This window comes from Pseudophryne corroboree, chromosome 5 (genome assembly GCF_028390025.1).
Source record: "Pseudophryne corroboree isolate aPseCor3 chromosome 5, aPseCor3.hap2, whole genome shotgun sequence".
NCBI classification, from domain to species: Eukaryota; Metazoa; Chordata; class Amphibia; order Anura; family Myobatrachidae; genus Pseudophryne; species Pseudophryne corroboree.
Window position 1 is genome coordinate 512,785,209 of NC_086448.1, and position 20,121 is coordinate 512,805,329.

At 45.1% G+C, this 20,121-nt stretch overlaps 1 protein-coding gene across 3 annotated transcripts in view; it reads right to left on the reverse strand.

The window, feature by feature from the left end:
* Positions 1 to 2,798: 2,798 nt before the first annotated feature.
* Positions 2,799 to 20,121, reverse strand: part of ECI2 (enoyl-CoA delta isomerase 2) — a 97,051-nt gene continuing 79,728 nt past the window's right edge. For 2 of the 3 annotated variants that reach the window (XM_063923077.1, XM_063923076.1), the window contains exons 8-11: positions 14,957 to 15,046; positions 14,656 to 14,766; positions 11,481 to 11,624; positions 2,799 to 3,193 (exon numbers count right to left, since the gene is read on the reverse strand). In XM_063923077.1, coding sequence (XP_063779147.1) covers positions 3,038 to 3,193; positions 11,481 to 11,624; positions 14,656 to 14,766; positions 14,957 to 15,046 — 501 coding nt within the window. In that variant the 3' untranslated portion in view covers positions 2,799 to 3,037. The remainder of the gene's footprint in view (positions 3,194 to 11,480; positions 11,625 to 14,655; positions 14,767 to 14,956; positions 15,047 to 20,121) is intronic. The other variant, XM_063923078.1, reaches the window with a different exon arrangement.

Genomic DNA, 20,121 nt, shown 5'->3' on the forward strand with positions numbered 1-20,121 from the left:
TGTTTTTACCCTGTTCTGAAGTGTAGACTGCAGGGGAGAGCCAGGGAGCTTCCTTCCAGCGGATCTGTGAAGGAGAAATGGCGCCAGTGTGTCTGAGGGAGATAGCTCCGCCCCTTTTCCGCGGCCTATTCTCCCGCTTTTTTCTGGATTCTGGCAGGGGAATTTACCACATATATAGCCTCTAGGGCTATATATTGTGGTATTTTTGCCAGCCAAGGTGTTTTTATTGCAGCTCAGGGCGCCCCCCCCCCAAGCGCCCTGCACCCTCAGTGACCGGAGTGTGAAGTGTGCATGAGGAGCAATGGCGCACAGCTGCAGTGCTGTGCGCTACCTTGGTGAAGACTGATGTCTTCTGCCGCCGATTTTCCGGACCTCTTCTTGCTTCTGGCTCTGTAAGGGGGACGGCGGCGCGGCTCCGGGACCGAACACCAAGGACTGGGCCTGCGGTCGATCCCTCTGGAGCTAATGGTGTCCAGTAGCCTAAGAAGCCCAATCCGGCTGCAAGCAGGCGAGTTCGCTTCTTCTCCCCTTAGTCCCTCGCTGCAGTGAGCCTGTTGCCAGCAGGTCTCACTGAAAATAAAAAACCTAAAATTATACTTTCTTTCTAAGGGCTCAGGAGAGCCCCTAGTGTGCATCCAACCTGGGCCGGGCACGAAATCTAACTGAGGCTTGGAGGAGGGTCATAGTGGGAGGAGCCAGTGCACACCAGGTAGTCCTAAATCTTTCTAGAGTGCCCAGCCTCCTTCGGAGCCCGCTATTCCCCATGGTCCTTACGGAGTTCCCATCATCCACTAGGACGTTAGAGAAATAACTCAAATAAAGCTTAGGGCTGCCAAACACAGCAGCCCTGTGACCATGGTCCGGCTCCTGCCGCACCAAACAAAAAACTGATTTGAGTGAGTCAGTGGGCGGGATTATATGGAAGAGCCCGGTGCATTCTGGGTGGCCTGAAAGCTTGTAATCGTTTGGTGCCCATCCGCCGTCGCTCCATCATATCCCAATGTTATTCTGTGGATAACCTGTGGACCCTGCCGGAGAAACACTTAATGCTTTCCTATCTTGACCAAATACATTTTATTAAAATTATCATGTTCCCTAAACTACTCTACCTATTGCAGATGTTGCCGATTCTCTCGTCTGTAACACACAAATATTTTTCAGATGCTCTAGGCCACAGGTTCTCAAACTCGGTCCTCAGGACCCCACACGGTCCATGTTTTGCAGGTCACCTGTAGATTTTTAAAATGTGACAGCTGGTGATGCACAGTGCAGCTGCTGGGTGACATGGAAAACGTGAACCGTGTGGGGTCCTGAGGACCGAGTTTTAGAACCACTGCTCCAGGCAGTTAGTCTGCTGACTATCAGTGGTCAGGCTCCTTTTCAATCATTTGCATTGCTGCTCTGCCAGTGCATGTTGGGACTTGTAATATAATTTAATATTTTTCTGTGATTACCCTGGCACCCACAGTGCTGGTGGTTCAGTAAGAGCCCTGTTGCTGTTTAGTTGGTTGCTTAGTGGGGTCCCATATTTTTGCAGGCTAAATTTCTAAAATGTCTTTGCTCAAGGCACCTCTCACCACCTGAACTATTACTTAACGTAATATGGAAGACGAGGGGAGTGTGATTGTTCCTACTGTTCCAACACTATTAAAAAATGCTCCTAATAAATACAGTACTTAGAAAAATAATACATTTTGGAATGAAATTGCTCATGGAATTGGTTAATTAATTAACTTTAACAACAAAAAGGCTAATCTTCAAAAAGTCTCAGCAGAGATGAATCACGTCAGTCCGGGACTATTAAGCAAGAAATTGTGTGTGAGATTAACTCCAAGCATCTGACATGTTTTCATTATATTTAAAAAATCAAACAGAATAACTGTTACAAGTCACTAATGCCGCTTTAAGATCGCAAATGCCGGATCCCACCCGATAAGAGAAACGTGTCCTTACCGGGTGGGATCCGGCATTTGCTCTTCTTTGGTGGATTTCCGACCCGGCAATATACAGAGTCAGTTGCCATAGCAGCTGGGGGGCGCAGTAGGGGCGGGGGTGGAGGCGGCGCTGGGAGATAAGCTCATCTCCTGCGCCGCCTCTCCCTATGCTGTGAATGGGAGCCGTGTCGCATCGAAACGGCTCCCATTCACACTGCGCCTGACCCGGTATTCAACCCGGTAATAACCCTTCTTTTTTACCGGGTTGAATTACCGGGTCAGGTGACCCGCTAATTCGGCAAAGGAGCTTTCACATCGCACACTGACCCGTTTCGACACAGCAATATGCCGTGTCGATACCGGGTTATTTGTGCGATGTGAAAGGGGTATAAGATTGTTAGTGTTTTTGTGGACTTGACATAGCATTCACACTTTGCATGTCCACTTAGGGGTCTATTCAGTGCATGTCGGATCCTCTCTGACGGAGAGTATCAGACAGTGCAGTATTCAATTAGCGGGAATTTCTGACAGGTTTGCCCATTTTCGACAATGCTAATCCAACTTTTTTTGACGTCGGATCAGCATGGTCGAAAACAGGCCAAAAAACTATCGGAACTGGCCGCTAATTCAATGAAACACGTGGATCCGCAGCTAATCCGCCGATCCATGTATTTTCCAACAAGTTGGAAGAACGGCAGCTCCATTGAATAGGTCGAATCCTGATTTGACAAAAAAAAAAAAAAGGTCGGAAACTACAGTCTTTCCGACTTGACAACAGTTCCGACTTCAATCGAATACACCTGACAACCGCAATGTCAGGGCTATTTTTGGGATGTAAAAAAAACAAACACTTTTTTCCACAAGTAAAGTTTTAAGTATTTATAACCTGCCCAAAATTTTAAATGAACAAACATGATGAAGAAAAGATCAACAGAAAAAGTATATAATCAGATAACTGCAGATATATTTTAATTTATATAAAACCCCAAATGGTGGTATTACTATGAAAACAGAGTTAGTAAAATGAATGTTTTCTTGGGTAATAAGGTTATCTTAGTATACAAATGAAATATTCCATAACCTAAAGAGCCTAAAAGCAAAAATCATAATTTTGCTTTCTTTTGGAAGAAGCTTATAATTGCATTCATGCATTCCTCTGACAGCCAGCGCTCCTTCAGGCGTTCACACTCTTGAATATTCACAGAATGCAGCTTCTCCTTTTCAGTCTCACGAATCAGCTGCTTGGAGAAAGCCAAGGACTGTTGGAAAAAGTTAAAAAAACAAATAGATTATGGATAAAATACAATACACTAATACTAACTTTGAGGGCAGTAGTTCTTTTTCGACAAACACAGTCCAAAAAGGGAAAAGTGTATTCGTAAAGCATATACATTAAACACCTTCAGAACGCTAAACATGTAAGTGTTATTATTTGATATTTATTACAGAATAAAGTACATAATTAAACAATTGAGATTACAGGTATTTTGTGTCCCAGTGACTTGTCAAGGCATTTAAATAGAAATGTCTTTCATATCTTATTAGCAATTGTTATAAAGTAAATGTGAAGAACAAAAAGTTCAAACGCTTTAAAAATATGGCACATGATTTTTAACATCCAATGAAATAATTTAAGTTTTAAACAATATTTTCTAAAAGTGAGAGCAACATTTTTTGGAATAGTTTCACTAACATAAATGATGGGGTCTATTTACTAAGCCATGGCTGGAGATAATGTGGACGGAGATAAATGACTAGCCAATCAGCTCCTAACTGCCATGTCACATGTTGGGTTTGAAAAATGACAGTTATGAGCCGATTGGCTGGTACTTTAACTCTGTCTACTTTATCTCCACCCAAGGCTTAGTAAATAGACCCCAAAGTTTGCCTTGAGACTGGAGGGATCAGTATCCTAGATACCCATTTGTCACTTCTGCATTTATTACTGTGAAAATATTTTCACTTGTGTTTAGCTTGCAAAATAAATGTCAAAATGTACAGTGAAAGCAGGTTGCCACCTAGGGGTCTATGTACTAGGCTTTGGAGAGAGATAAAGTGGACCTTTGGAGATAAGGTACCAGCCAATCCGTTCTTAACTGCTATGCGGTATATGCAATTAACAGACATGCATTTTTCGGAAAGGATCCAACATGGGTTATTCAATAGGACGGACAAATTAGACAGGATTTGGCCGTTCGACATGTCAATCTGACTTTTTACAAAGTCTGATTGACATTGTCGGAAACGGGACCAAAACCTGTCGGATTTGGCCCAGTTTCCAACAGCAGCATGAGGATCGGCCCTTATTCCGCCGATTCGCGTGCCTTCCGACAGCTTCCCGACAAGTCGGATTTACAAACTTGTCGGAAAAAATGAGGCTGGATTGAATAGGTCGGAACCCCTTCCGACCTATTCCAGACGGAAACTGCCGTCTTTCCGACAAGACGGCAGTTTCAGACTCTAACTGACTCTACCCCTATGTTACGGGCTCTGTTTGAAACAGGACAGGAGCTGGCTGATAGGTATTTTATCTCTGTCCACTTTAGCTCTCTCCAAAGCTTAGTACATAGACGTGAATGTGCACACCAAGGACTAACATTACTAAAATTTTAGCTCCCAGTTAGTAATTAACTTTTATTACTAACTGCTGGTTAAGCAGGTTAGACCTTGAAAGTATAAGTCTTGATGAAAATGTATGTTTTTAGTGCAAATGCAAACATTTAACAAAAGGTTAGTTAAACAAAAAACCTTCAAAATACATTTATGGAGAATGAATCCAGCATATACATATATACCTCCACATGTGCTCAGTAAGAAAAAGAAAACTAAACATCTGTCTGACATGAACAAAATTGGCTAAAGTTTGACAGTAATAAATCATTAATGCCCTTCTTTTTAATCATTGCGTGTAATGCCAAGTACAATTAAAACTAAGGAACTTTAGACATTAACTTAAAAATATATTTTCACAGGCTGCATGTAATAATAGCAAAACAGACATGTTTCTCTCACCCCTGTACTGTAATGGTAAGTATTACTGTCTACATCTATGATATTCATAGAAAAGAAGCACACATTTTATATACAGGTTGAGTATCCCTTATCCAAAATGCTTGGGACCAGAGGTATTTTGGATATCGGATTTTTCCGTATTTTGGAATAATTGCATACCATAATGAGATATCATGGTGATGGGACCCAAGTCTAAGCACAGAATGCATTTATGTTACATATACACCTTATACACACAGCGGAAGCTAATTTTAGCCAATATTTTTTTGTAACTTTGTGCCTTGAACAATGTGTGTGTACATACACACACAATTCATTTATGTTTCATATACACCTTATACATACAGCCTGAAGGTCATTTAATACAATATTTTTAATAACTGTGTATTAAACAAAGTTTGTGTACATTGAGCCATCAAAAAACAAAGGTTTCACTATCTCACTCAAAAAAGTCAGTATTTCGGAATATTCCGTATTTCGGAATATTTGGATATGGGATACTCAACCTGTATAACATATCTATCTCTACTATATCGTCGCCCTGGGCCACCTATTGTGAAAGGATTGTTCCAATATTGTGCTTTTGACATTTTCCAGTAACGTAATGATTCCAAACACAACTATTGAAGACTGCATTTATATAAGATTTCTGCATTTATGTATAAACTACTGAAATATTACAAGCCATTATATTGGTAAATTAATTATTATTGACTGTTTTGTTATCCCTTCATCCCTATGTTTTCTTTCTATATCCCTAAACCACCCTATTATTATACTTTCAAAAACTTGGCATATGCTTTATATATATTGAATGTACTTTAAAATAGGATTTTGGTTACCTACCGGTAAATCCTTTTCTCGTAGTCCGTAGAGGATGCTGGGGTCCACATTAGTACCATGGGGTATAGACGGGTCCTTCAGGAGCCATTGGCACTTTAAGAGTTTGAGAGTGTGGGCTGGCTCCTCCCTCTATGCCCCTCCTACCAGACTCAGTCTAGAAACTGTGCCCGAGGAGACAGACATCTTCGAGAAAAGGATTTAACACCGATAGTGGCGAGATTCACACCAGCTCACACATACAAGGCACATCAAGCTAACGTAGCTTGAAAACTCAGCAACCGCTGAAACATTACTTACCAAGTAACAATGCAGTACTCAACTTAAATGAAGTTGTACTGAACCAAATAACGATAGCAGGAAAACGAAGCGCTGGGCGGGCGCCCAGCATCCTCTACGGACTACGAGAAAAGGATTTACCGGTAGGTAACCAAAATCCTATTTTCTCTTACGTCCTAGAGGATGCTGGGGTCCACATTAGTACCATGGGGATGTACCAAAGCTCCCAGAACGGGAGGGAGAGCGAGGAGGCTCCTGCAGAACTGATTGACTGAACTTCAGATAATCAGAGGCCAAAGTATCGAACCTGTAGAACTTCGCAAACGTGTTTAACCCAGACCAAGTTGCAGCTTGGCAAAGTTCTAAAGCCAAGACACCGCAGGCAGCCGCCCAGGAAGACCCCACCTTACGAGTAGAGTGGGCCTTGACAGACGTAGGACACAGAAATCCTGCCATAGAATACGCATGCTGGATAGTGAACCTAATCCAGTGAGAGATCGTCTGCTTAGAAGCAGGACACCCAATTTTCTTGGGATCATAAAGGACAGAGAGTCCGATTTTCTGTGACGAGCAGTCCTCTTCACATAGATTTTCAGAGCCCTTACAACATCCAAGGATTTTGATGAAATTGAGGAGTGAGTAGCCACTTGGAACCACAATAGGTTGGTTTATGTGAAATGCTCTATCTTCGTGGAAGATCAAGTATGGCCTTTTACAGGACAAAGCCCCCAACTCAGACACATGGCTAGCAGAAGCTAAAGCCAACAAAGTGACAGCCTTCCACGTAAGAAATTTCACCTCGACCGCCTGTAGAGGCTCAAACCAGTCAGATTGGAGAAACTGCAACACCACGTTAAGATCCCATGGCGCCGTAGGCGGTACAAATAGAGGATGGATGTGCAGAACTCCCTTCAAAAAGGTCTGAACCTCAGGGAGGGCAGCCAATTACTTCTGGAAGAAAATGGACAGAGCTGAAATCTGGACCTTCACAGATCCCAACTTCAGGCCCATATCCACACCAGCTTGCAGGAAGAGTAGAAACCATCCCAGTTGAAACTCCACCGCAGGAAATTTCTTGGACTCACACCAAGATACATATTCTTTCCAAATTCGATGGTAATGTTTAGACGTTACTCCTTTCCTAGCCTGTATCAGGGTAGGAATAACCTTGTTCGTAATGCCCTTCCGAGCTAGTATCAGGCGTTCAACCTCCATGCCATCAAACGTAGCCGCCGTAAGTCCTGATAGGCGAACGGCCCCTGCTGCAGCAGGTCCTCCCGAAGAGGACTCTGCTCTTCTTGCAGTAGATCCAGAAGAACCGCGTACCAAGCCCTTCTTGGCCAATCTGGAGAAATGAGAAATGCTTGAACCCTTGTTCTCCTTATGAGCTTTAGAGCTCTTGGGATGAGTGGAAGGGGAGGAAACACGTACACCGACTGGAACACCCACGGAGTCACTAGGGCGTCCACCGCCACTGGAACAATACCGCCAAAGCTTCTTGTTGAGATGAGGCCATCATGTCGATCTGGGGTACGCCCCAAAGATCTGTTACCTCTTTGAACAACTCCGGATGGAGACCCCACTCCCCTGGATGGAGATCGTGTCTGCTGAGGAAGTCCGCTTCCCAGTTGTCTACTCCCGGAATGAAGATTGCTGACAGCGCCGTGTGCTTTTCTGCCCAGAGGATGATTCTTGTTGCCTCCACCATTGCAGCTCTGCTCTTTGTTCCGCCCTGTCGGTTTATGTAAGCCACTGTTGTCACATTGTCCGACTGCACTTGAATGGCCCGATTTCTCAGAAGATGGTCCGCTTGGAGAAAACCGTTGTAGACGGCTCTTAGTTCCAGAATGTTTATCGGCAGGCCAGCTTTCTGACTTTACCACCTTCCTTGGAAGGTTACCACTTGAGTGACTGCGCCCCAGCCGCGGAGACGAACATCCGTGGTTAGAAGGACCCAGTCCTGAATCCCGAACCTGCGGCCCTCCAGAAGGTAAGGTAATTGCAGCCACCAGAGGAGTGAAATCCTGGCCTTTGGCGACAGACGTATTCTCTGGTGCATGTGTAGATGGGATCCTGACCACTTGTCCAGGAGATCCAGTTGGAAGGACCGAGCGTGAAACCTCCCGTATTGTAGAGCCTCGTAAGAGGCCACCATCTTCCCCAGAAGTCGAATGCACTGATGAACTGACACCCGGGCTGGCTTCAGGACATCCCGGACCATCGTTTGAATCACCAATGCCTTTTCCTTTGGGAGAAACACCCTCGGCACCTCCATGTTGAGGATCATTTCCAGAAAGGACAACCTCCAGGTTGGTTCCAAATGTGATTTTGGAAGATTCAGGATCCAACCATGTTCCCAGAGAAGCTGGGTCGTGAGTGCTATGGACCGTAACAGCTTCTCCTTGGACGATGCCTTTATCAGCAGATCGTCCAGATACGGAATTATGTTCACACCCTGTCTGCGGAGGAGAATCATCATTTCCGCCATCACCTTGGTGAATACCCTCGGCGCTGTGGAGAGGCCGAATGGGAGGGCCTGGAATTCAAAGTGACAGTCCAGCAGTGTGAATCAAAGATAAGCTTGATGCGGCAGCCAAAATCAGAATGTGGAGGTACGCATCCTTGATATCCAGGGATACTAGGAATGACCCCTCCTCGAGACCTGATATCACTGCCCTTAGTGATTCCATTTTGAACTTGAACTCCCTCAGAAAGGGGTTTAGTGATTTTAAGTTCAGAATAGGCCTGACCGAACCCTCCGGCTTCGGTACCACGAAAAGGTTCGAATAGTAACCTTTGCTTGCATATGAGGTGGTACTGGTACAATGACCTGTGCCACCACCAACTTCTGGGCGGCTTCTTGCAGGACAGTCCTGTCTGCCAGCAGAGCTGGCAAGCCTGATCGGAAAAATCGATGAGGGCAGAGATTTTGAAATTCTAGCCTGAAATTCTACCCCCTGGGACACAATATCTTGCCCCCAAGGGTCCAGGCCAGAGGACACCCAGACATGACAAATGTCTGAATCTCGCTCCCACTGGCCCCACCTCCGGGGCGTGCAGTCCACCATCATGCGGAGGACTTTGGTGTACCTGAAGTGGGTTTCTGTTCCTGGGAACCTGCAGCCGCAGGTTTCTTGAACTTGGGACGGCTTGGCCTTTCTGGGCTTGGTAGACCGAAAGGGCTGTGATGTAACTGAAGAAAAGGGTTTCTGCGGAGCAGGTGTAGCTGAGGGAAGAAAGGGTGACTTACCAGCCGTAGCCGTGGAGATCCAAGCATCTAACGCTTCCCCAAAGAGAGCCTGACCTGTGTAGGGTAAGGTCTCCACATTTCTTCTGGATTCCGCGTCGGGAGACCACTGGCGCAATCATAGTCCTTGACGAGCTGATACGGACATGGAGGAAATTCCCGCAGCCATGGAACCCAGGTCTTTCATGGATTCTACCAGAAATACTGCCAAATCCTGAATGTTATGTAAAAACAATTCAACATCACATTTCTCCATAGTATCCAAGTCCTCAAGTAATGTGCCTGACCACTTTACTATAGCTTTGGCAATCCAAGCGCTGGCAATAGTGGGACGTAGTATTGCTCCAGAAGCCGTGTACATGGATTTGAGCGTATTGTCAATTTTACGATCAGCCGGCTCTTTCAAGGCGGTAGATCCTGAAACAGGTAAAGCCACCTTTTTTGAGAGTCTGGATACTGACGCGTAAATAGGCGGGTTTTCCCAGTTTTTCCTATCCTCTACCGGGAAAGGAAACGCTACCAGAACCCTCTTGGGTATCTGAAATTTTTTATCCGGGTTTTCCCAAGACTTTTCAAATATAGCATTTAATTCCTTTGACGCAGGGAAGGTTAGTGAGGCTTTCTTATTGTCAGTGAAGTAAGCCTCCTCAACCTACTCGGGTGTTGTATCAGCAAGATTCAACACATCTCTAATAGCCTCTATCATCAACTGCACCCCTTTTGCAAGAGATGCTGCCCCCCAGCAACACATCCCCGTCACCGTCTGCAGTATCAGAATCGGTATCATCCTGCATGATCTGTGCAAGAGCACGTTTATGTGAATATACAGCGAGAGCCTGATGTACCAGAACTGGGCCAGACTGACAGAGTTCTGTAAAGCCTGAGTTGCAGATTAATTTTGTGCAACCCTGTTAGAAATCTGAGAAATCAGATTTGATAGAGGATAACCACTCAGCTGGTACTTGCTGGTATCTGTGCTAAACCAGTGCAATCCCGATTACATGGAATGGGATCATCCTGAGAGGACATATCCTCTGCAGCATATGACACAGAGTCCCTGGACATTGCTTAATGGAGACCACAGACACTCTACACACACACACACACACACACACACACAGGGGAGTACAGACAGAGTTTTCCCCCCCAAGAATGGCAAGAGAGAGACAGAGATTGAAACCAACCCATACACAGCGCTTTTAATATAAATGGAGAGCCCCTATCGGCGCTGACTGTGCACCTTAATTCACAGTCGTTTTGTAGCCCCCCCCCCCCCCCTTACAATTCCCTGGTACCGTGAGAGATAGCTGAAGTTGCTGTGGAGGGACTTGCTCTTCACTGACAGCGTTGTGCAGGCAGGAAATGGCGCTGAACGCTGCTGGGTCCGCTCTGAGGAGACGCTCCGCCCCCAAAATGGCGCTGTCTTCCCGCTCTTCACAGGATTATACTGGCCTGAGGATTTATGCTGGCTGAGATCCCGGGACCCCGACAGGCTGTGTGACCAGTGTAGGGTGTAGGCGCTGGCTCGCGGCGCCCCTCACAGCGCCGCACTATGTACCGCTGAGCCTCCGAAGCGTTGTAAATACTGCGCTCCTACCCTGATGCCGCCATCTTCACACCGCCCCCCCGCTTACTAGGGGGGTCGGTGACTCATTCGCCACTGATCTTCAGCTCTGTAAGGGGATGGCGGCATGCTGCTGGGGTGAGCGATCCCCTGTGGCGGGGAACGATCCATCCCCTCTGGAGCTCAGTGTCCAGTCAGCGGAGTCAGTGGCTCAGACCCCGCTGGGCGGACACTACTCCCCCCCCTTAGTCCCACGAAGCAGGGAGGCTGTTGCCAGCAGCCTCCCTGTAAAATAATAAACTCTAAAAATAAACTTTCCTAGAGAAACTCTGGAGAGCTCCCCTACCTGTGACCGGCTCCTCCGGGCACATTTTCTAAACTGAGTCTGGTAGGAGGGGCATAGAGGGAGGAGCCAGCCCACACTCTCAAACTCTTAAAGTGCCAATGGCTCCTAGTGGACCCGTCTATACCCCATGGTACTAATGTGGACCCTCTAGGACATAAGAGAAATAATAAAATAAAATCTTACGATTCATATTGAGTACATACCAGTTCTCTGCCCTTTATTAGCATTATAGAGCCAATGAGATGATGTCAGACTTACATTTTTAGGTAAGCTACTATAAGCCTTCAATCTTTCCCAAACTTCTTTTTGGAAAGTGCTGTCTGGAAAAACCTCAGCGACCAGTCCAAGTTTACATGCTTCATGTGCGGTCAGCAACTTGTTGAATAGAAGTACTTCTACAGCCTGTTACAAAGACATGGGTCAGCTTTGAAAAGTGTGCTACTAAAATTCCAGACAAGACAGGACTTTAGAATTTAGCAGAGCAGGTCATTATTTCTACAGTACATTGCAAGGTGTTAAATTCCCCCTGTATAAAACTCAACAAAACACAAGGGCTGCAATCATATAAACACACACAGATTTTTATCGCTCAATGTTAATCTTTGATTTTATACTTTTCTTGCTTCAAAACACAACTGTCCAAAAGACACTTTGGTGATAAACACGCTTCTGGATAAAGATCATGGTTTGCATGGATAGTCTTGAAAATTTGCATCCCTTTTTGAGAAACTTGTACACCTAGATTTCAGAACTGCATTTCACATCTAAAAATTGAACACACAAGGCATCAGTTATAGAACTGAATGATGCACAAAAACTAATGATTGTGGAGAGATCCTATACTATGCTGTGAATTATCTTTTTGATTAGCTATAAAGGAGAAAATCTGCAATTTATGGGGCAGCATAGGAAATGATTTCAGTGCGTTTCCTGGCTCACAGCCTGATCCGGGTACAATGGATCTCCATAGGTCACTACACTGCTGAATCACTGTTAGGAGAGAGTGCGCAGTATGACACTTACACCAGTCAGTGGTACTCCTCCTGCAGGGAGTATCAGTGTAATTACTCATTCTGCCAGCCACTGCACTGCTAATACAGAGACTGCAGAAACACATACAGATGATTGGTGTAAGTGTAACCACTCTTCTTCCGGTTTCATTGCTTCTGGAGCACAGTGACTGGCAAAACTACTGGAGGAGATGTTCTTGGCAGTGAAGGGTGGTTCATAAAGGTGGCACTATAAACTCTAGTCCATAGATATTTGTTTTGCTGTGTTTATTACTTAAAAGGAAGCATTAGCTACAGTATGATTTGTGGACTGAGTTAACCTCATGACAAGGTATTTTTGAAGTCCCCAAAGCAAAACCAGGAGTTGGCTGGACCCATTTTAAGTTCCACTTCTCTTGTGACTTCTACAAGTGAGGCGATGACAGCAACGCAAATAGCAAAAGTACTCCATTTATACCATAATCTATGGGAAAGGTATTGTATAACAGTCCCGTCACCCTTCAAACTCTTGGAAAACCTTTATAAAAGTTCATACTTCAAGAGACTATTAAGTCATTCTGAAAATCTGGGGGTACACATACTATGAAACAGTCAGTCCCTTTTTTTCTGTTTAAGGCATAATTTGATGCAAAGATCAAGTCTCAATGATAATGAAAATGGCTGTCAGAGGATCAGATGTTGCACAGGCCAAGGGGAGGATGTTATTTTGAAACGCACAAGTGTCGAGCCACACGTAGCGGCCAAGCGAGTCCCGTTCAGTGGGACCCACTTGGCCGCAAGGAGACTGAACATGGGTGCCTATGCAGGCGCCCACACATGTGTGGCAGTGCCACCGGATCCGGCCACTGCATGCCGAACCGGGTCGGATGACAGGATGGCGGGATTTCAATATGAATACATATAGTACATTTCAATGTTCTGTGTTCTACTGAAATCCCGTGTCACTGGCCGGATCCTGTTCTGCGGGATCCTGCAGAACAGGATCCGTGTGAACACAGAACTCCCCCTCCCGGATTCATTTGTCTCTGCTACAAAATACATTGGAGTTTTTCAAAGCCCTCCTGTTACTTCTATTTGTCTGATGTGCCTTTTACAAGCATGGTGCAATGGTAGGGGATGGTTATCACTTATGAGGACCAAAAATGCTGGAAAGCAGACAGAACTCACTAAGTCTATGTATAGCCTGTGGAGGAGGTAACATTAAGTTATGCCCACCATGTGAATGTACCATGTAGAATTAAGCAAAACCATATCTTGATGTCATTTGTTGTTTCAATAGAGTACCTCTTCTCACTACAGGGTCTAGTATACTAGATAGGTCACAGTTTGGAAAATTATGCTCTTTGAGAAGACTATGGAAACAGAAAAATACTCATATTTGATTGTGCAACTTGAAAATTACCATGCGTCATCCCCGCCTAAGTACTACTTGTCAAAACAGTCATAAGTAAATTGCCTCAGCTTTCCGTGGAACAATGTGGAACAGTGCATGGGAATATCCGGACCAAGCCCAGTTCTTGCAGGCTCAGTGCAGCAAGCATGACACATTGTATATTAAGTGTGAAGTTTATTATCCGACTTCGCAGACTGTGTAAGGCTCTGGGGACATCATTCAATGTCTACCAAGGGCAGTGTGGGTGTCTTTGGTAAGGGCTTTGAAGCAAGTCTTGGCAAGAAAGTGAAATGTAATATGTATTTATTCATTTAAGGATATGCCTCCCTGGAAATAGTTTGTGTATTATATTAAGCCCTTAGGGATTTGTAGTTTCACACATAACATCGCATTAACTTCTGCAATGTCACGATTTTAGGAAAGGTCAGGTTAACATACAGTTTCTTGCATCTGAAAATTTTGGTTCTCTAATATATTTATGCAATCCAGTAGATAATAATACTACTATAAAAATAGCTAAACTTTCAAAAGAATCAGAATACTTTTGCTAATCACTGTATACAAAATGCACCAAAACATATTTAATTGGAAAAAAAAACCTTAATTGCATCCACAAGTCACATGCAATAACACATCATCCCTAACTACAAATTTTCAAGGAAATTTAGCACCTCCCTCACATGCACCAGTGAAGGACCAATAAAATTGATTTGAGCAACTACAGATGTAGCCACGCTCATTGTGGCTACATCTAGATGTAATCGCGCCTTGTTTGCAGAGACCGCGTGCCACGCCAGGAGTGCACGATGAGCGCGGCTACATCTGTACTACTCGTGTATCACTGTTCTGAGAAACCTGGGTGGGATCAGTAGTTGGAGTGTACGCTGATCCTTGAAGGAACTTGAGGTGCCTCCAGGTAAGTTAGCTCTCAATTTCGAAATACATAAAATGTTTGACTTAAAGTAGGTGCTATTATAATGTAGTGTAGGTGCACCAGAGCATAGATGCCTTGCCATGGCTGGTGGCTTACCAAGGTTTGCAAATGGAACGGAGATCTCTGAATTTCTATTATCCTGTATGACGTAAGTCTCTTTTGCTGGTCCATTATGGTATGCTGGAAAATGTGTTTGTGTTTTCTTGTCTAGATTAATGTACCAAAACATATTTTAAAACTGGAAAAAAATTTCCTTGACTGTTATCAACAATTCACATGCACCAACTGCAAAATCTGCAAAGAAATTTACCACCTGCTACGTTTCTCTAGCACAGAAGATCAGAAGCATTCTTTCTGTGTCTGAAGAGTGCAGACTTCATTATGCACCATGACTTACTTTGCTTACACCCATAATACGAGGGAAAGTGTATGAAGAACAACCCTCCGGACTTTGCCCTAACTGGCTGAAAGGAGTGTGGAAAGTTGCCTGCAAAAAGAGAGACACAGTCACACTTGTAGTGTACATGTATTTAATCATGACAAGTGAGAGCTGCATTGTCGAAGGAAAAACCTAACAAGCTGCAATCTAGATACAATTGTGTTCACTCTCCATTACCTTTACCCAATTCGTATAGTACTCATTTCTAGCACCCTGCACTTAATTAGTGAGGAGGGCACATTTTAATTTTGAATGGCAAAAGTTTAGATGTGATGTATCACTACACCTACTGTATCCATAGTGATACATCACGTATACAATTCTGCCATTCAAAATTTAAATATGCCCTCATCACTGATTAGGTGCAGGGGCGCTAGAGCGAACACTATTTAGGTATAGATAATGGAATGAAGGCAAAGCCGTCATAATGCCTGTCACATTTTTAAAGAATTTCTTCCAATAAAGATGGTCAAATTTAGAATTTTATAAACCAAAAAATGGACATGCAGTTAAAAATCTGCCACCTATTAAATCAATGCTTTCTTTTATGCTTGATAGATGCAACATTAAGCAAAAATAGCAAACAGCACAAAAGCTGCCGTCAGCAATTTATTCTATCACCATTCAATAAATATTTACTTTATTCCTCTTGACACTATGTACTGACTCAATGCTTTATTATTCATGTTTTAATACAGGTTATATTTACCTTTCACTTACATTAATACCTACATACTGATACTATCTATAACAATGAATTATTTATTACTCATCTCTATTATGGGTACCAACCACCGTTAAAATAAGATTTTACTTACCGGTAAATCTATTTCTCGTAGTCCTAGTGGATGCTGGGGGACTCCATAAGGACCATGGGGATTATACCAAAGCTCCCAAACGGGCGGGAGAGTGCGGATGACTCTGCAGCACCGAATGAGCAAACACAAGGTCCTCCTCAGCCAGGGTATCAAACTTGTAAAACTTTTGCAAAAGTGTTCGAACCTGACCAAGTAGCTGCTCGGCAAAGCTGTAATGCCGAGACCCCTCGGGCAGCCGCCCAAGAAGAGCCCACCTTCCTTGTGGAGTGGGCTTTTACTGATTTTGGAAGCGGCAATCCAGCCGCAGAATGAGCCTGCTGAATCGTGTTACAGATCCAGCGACCAATAGTTTGCTTTGAAGCGGGAGCACCCAGCTTGTTGGGTGCATACATGATAAACAGCGACTCCGTTTTCCTGACTCTAGCCGTTCTGGCTACATAAACCTTCAAAGCCCTGACCACATCTAGTAACTCGGAATCCTCCAAGTCACGAGTAGCCACAGGCACCACAATAGGTTGGTTCATATGAAAAGATGACACCACTTTTGGCAGAAATTGCGGACGGGTCCACAATTCTGCCCCGTCCATATGGAAAACCAGATAGGGGCTTTTATGTGACAAAGCCGCTAATTCTGACACACGCCTAGCTGAAGCCAAGGCTAATAGCATGACCACCTTCCACGTGAGAAATTTTAATTCCACGGTTTTAAGTGGCTCAAACCAGTGACTTCAGGAAACTCAACACCACGTTAAGATCCCAAGGTGCCACTGGAGGCACAAAAGGGGGCTGAATATGCAGCACTCCCTTTACAAACGTCTGAACTTCAGGTAGAGAAGCCAGTTCTTTTTGAAAGAAAATGGATAGGGCCGAAATCTGGACCTTAATGGAACCCAATTTTAAGCCCAAAGTCACTCCCGACTGTAGGAAGTGAAGGAAAGCGTCCCAGCTGGAATTCCTCCGTAGGGGCATTCCTGGCCTCACACCAAGCAACATATTTTCGCCATATACGGTGATAATGTTGAGCCGTCACATCCTTCCTAGCCTCTATCAGCGTAGGAATGACCTCATCCGGAATGCCTTTTTCTGCTAGGATCCGGCGTTCAACCGCCATGCCGTCAAACGCAGCAAGTCTAGGAACAGACAGGGCCCCTGTTGCACAAGTCCTGTCTTAGAGGCAGAGGCCACGGGTCCTCCGTGAGCATTTCTTGCAGGTCTGGATACCAAGTCCTTCTTGGCCAATCCGGAACAGAGAGTATTGTTCTCACTCCTCTTTTCCTTATGATTTTCAGCACCTTGGGTATCAGAGGAAGAGGAGGAAATACATAGACCGACGGGAACACCCACGGTGTCACCAGTGCGTCCACAGCTATCGCCTGAGGGTCTCTTGACCTGGCGCAATATCTCTGCAGCTTTTTGTTGAGGCGGGATGCCATCATGTCCACCTGTGGCAGTTCCCACCGACTTGCAATCTGCATGAAGACTTCTTGATGAAGTCCCCACTCTCCCGGGTGGAGGTCGTGCCTACTGAGGAAGTCTGCTTCCCAGTTGTCCACTCCCGGAATGAACACTGCTGACAGTGCGCTTACGCGATTCTCCGCCCTGCGAAGAATTCTGGTGGCTTTTACCATCGCCACCCTGCTCCTTGTGCCGCCTTGGCGGTTTACATGAGCCACTGCGGTGATATTGTCTGACTGAATCAGAACCGGTTGGTCGCGAAGCAGTGTCTCCGCTTGACTTAGGGCATTGTATATGGCCCTTAGTTCCAGGATATTGATGTGAAGGCAAGTTTCCTGCCTTGACCACAGCCCTTGGAAATTTCTTCCCTGTGTGACTGCCCCCCACCCTTGGAGGCTTGCATCCGTGGTCACCAGGACCCAGTCCTGAATGCCGAATCTGCGACCTTCGAGAAGGTGAGCACTCTGCAGCCACCACAGGAGAGACACCCTGGCCCTGGGGGATAGGGTGATTAATCTGAAGATGTGATCCGGACCACTTGTCCAGTAAGTGCCATTGGAAGGTCCTCGCATGGAACCTGCCAAAGGGAATGGCCTCGTATGATGCCACCCTCCTTCCCAGGACTCGAGTGCAGTGATGCACTGACACCTGTTTTGGTTTTAATAGATTCCTGACCAGTGTCACGAGCTCCTGAGCTCTCTCTATCGGGAGATAAACCCTTTTCTGGTCTGTGTCTAGGATCATGCCTAGGAGAGGCAGATGAGCTGTAGGAACCAACTGCGACTTTGGAATATATAGAATCCAGCCGTGTTGCTGTTACACTTCCAGAGAAAGTGATACGCTGTTCAGCAACTGCTCTCTTGATCTCGCTTTTAGGAGGAGATCGTCCAAGTACGTGATAATAGTGACACCTTGCTTCCGCAGGAGCACCATCATTCCCGCCATTACCTTGGCGAATATTCTCAAGGCCGTAGAGAGACCAAACGGCAACGTCTGAAATTGGTAATGACAATCCCGTACCGCAATTCTGGAGTACGCCTGATGAGGTGGATAAATGGGGACATGAAGGTATGCATCCTTTATGTCCCGAGTCACCATAAAATCTCCCCCTTTCAGGCTTGCAATGACCGCTCTTAGCGATTCCATCTTGAACTAGAACCTTTTCAGGTATATGTTCAGGGATTTTAAATTCAATATGGGTCTGACCGAACAGTCTGGTTTCGGGACTACAACATGGTCGAATAATAACCCCCTCCTTGTTGAAGGAGGGGAACCTTGACCACCACCTGTTGAAGATACAATTTATGAATTGCAGTTAACACTGTTTCCCTCTCGTGGGCGGAAGCCGGCAGGGCCGTCGGTGAGAGGGCATCTTCTCAAAGTCTAGCTCGTATCCCTGAGACACAATATCCATTGCCCAGGGATCTAACAGGGAGTGAACCCACTTGTGGCTGAACTTACGAAGGCGTGCCCCCACCGGGCCTAGCTCCGCCTGTGGAGCCCCAGCGACATGCGGTGGATTTTTGTAGAGGCCGGGGAGGACTTCTATTCCTGGGAACTAGCTGTGTTGTGCAGCTTCTTTCCTCTGCCCCCGCCTCTGGCAAGAAAGGACGCACCTCAGACTTTCTTATTTCTTTATCCGAAAAGCTGCATTTGATAATGTCATGCTTTTCTAGGCTGTGCAGGAATATAAGGCAAAATATCAGAATTACCAGCTATAGCTGTGGAGACCAGGTCCGAGAACCCTTCTCCACACAATCCTCAGCCTTCCATATGCCTCTTAAGTCGGCATCATCTGTCCATTGCATATTCTACAGGACATGTCAAGCAGAAATCGACATAGCTTTGACTCTAGGACCCAGTATACTCATGTCTCTTTGGGCATGTTTTATATATACATATCTCTTAAGACAGCATCTTTAATATATATATCTCTCTATATATACATATGTATATCTATATACATACTAGGGTCTCAATCTCTGCTGATAAGGTACCTGTCCACGCTGCCACAGCGCTATAAACCCATGCCGACACAATCGCCGGTCTGAGTAGTGTTCCAGAATGTGCACGCTATCTGCAGGATCCCTGAGAATAGCTGTTACGTCAGGGCTACCTTTTGGGCAAATGTGACACCCTAGGGGAAGATTCCCATCATATCCTGGCCCTAGTGGGGAAAGGATACTGCCTGAGAATTCTTTGTGGGAAACTGCAGTCTCTTGTCTTGAGATTCCCGCTCTTTTTCCTCATGAGAGGAGGGAAATTTACCTCAGCTTTCTTCCCCTTAAACATGTGTACCCTTGTGTCAGGGACAGATGAGTCATCAGTGATATGCAAATAATCTTTTATTACAATAATCATATATTGAATACTTTTCTGCCATTTTGGCTGTAACTTTGCATTATCGTAGTCGACACTGGAGTCAAACTCCATGTCGATATCAGTGTCTATTATTTTGGATAGTGAGCATTGAGAGACTCGTCTCTACGACATAGGGACAGACATGGGTAGATTTCCTGTCTGTTCTCTAATCTTTTGTGCAATAAATTCACCTTAGCACTTAATTACACATATCCAAACAGGTGTCGGCGTTGTCGACGGAGACACCCTCTCACACACATATTTGCTCCATCTCTTCCTTAGGGGAGCCTTTTACCTCAGACATGTCGACACACACGTACCGACATACCACACACTCAGGGAATGCTCATCTGAAGACAATTCCCCCATAAGGCCCTTTGGAGAGACAGAGAGAGAGTATGCCAGCACACACCCCAGCGCTATTAACCCAGGAATAACACAGTAACTTAATGTTAACCCAGTAGCTGCTGTTTATAATGATTTTTGCGC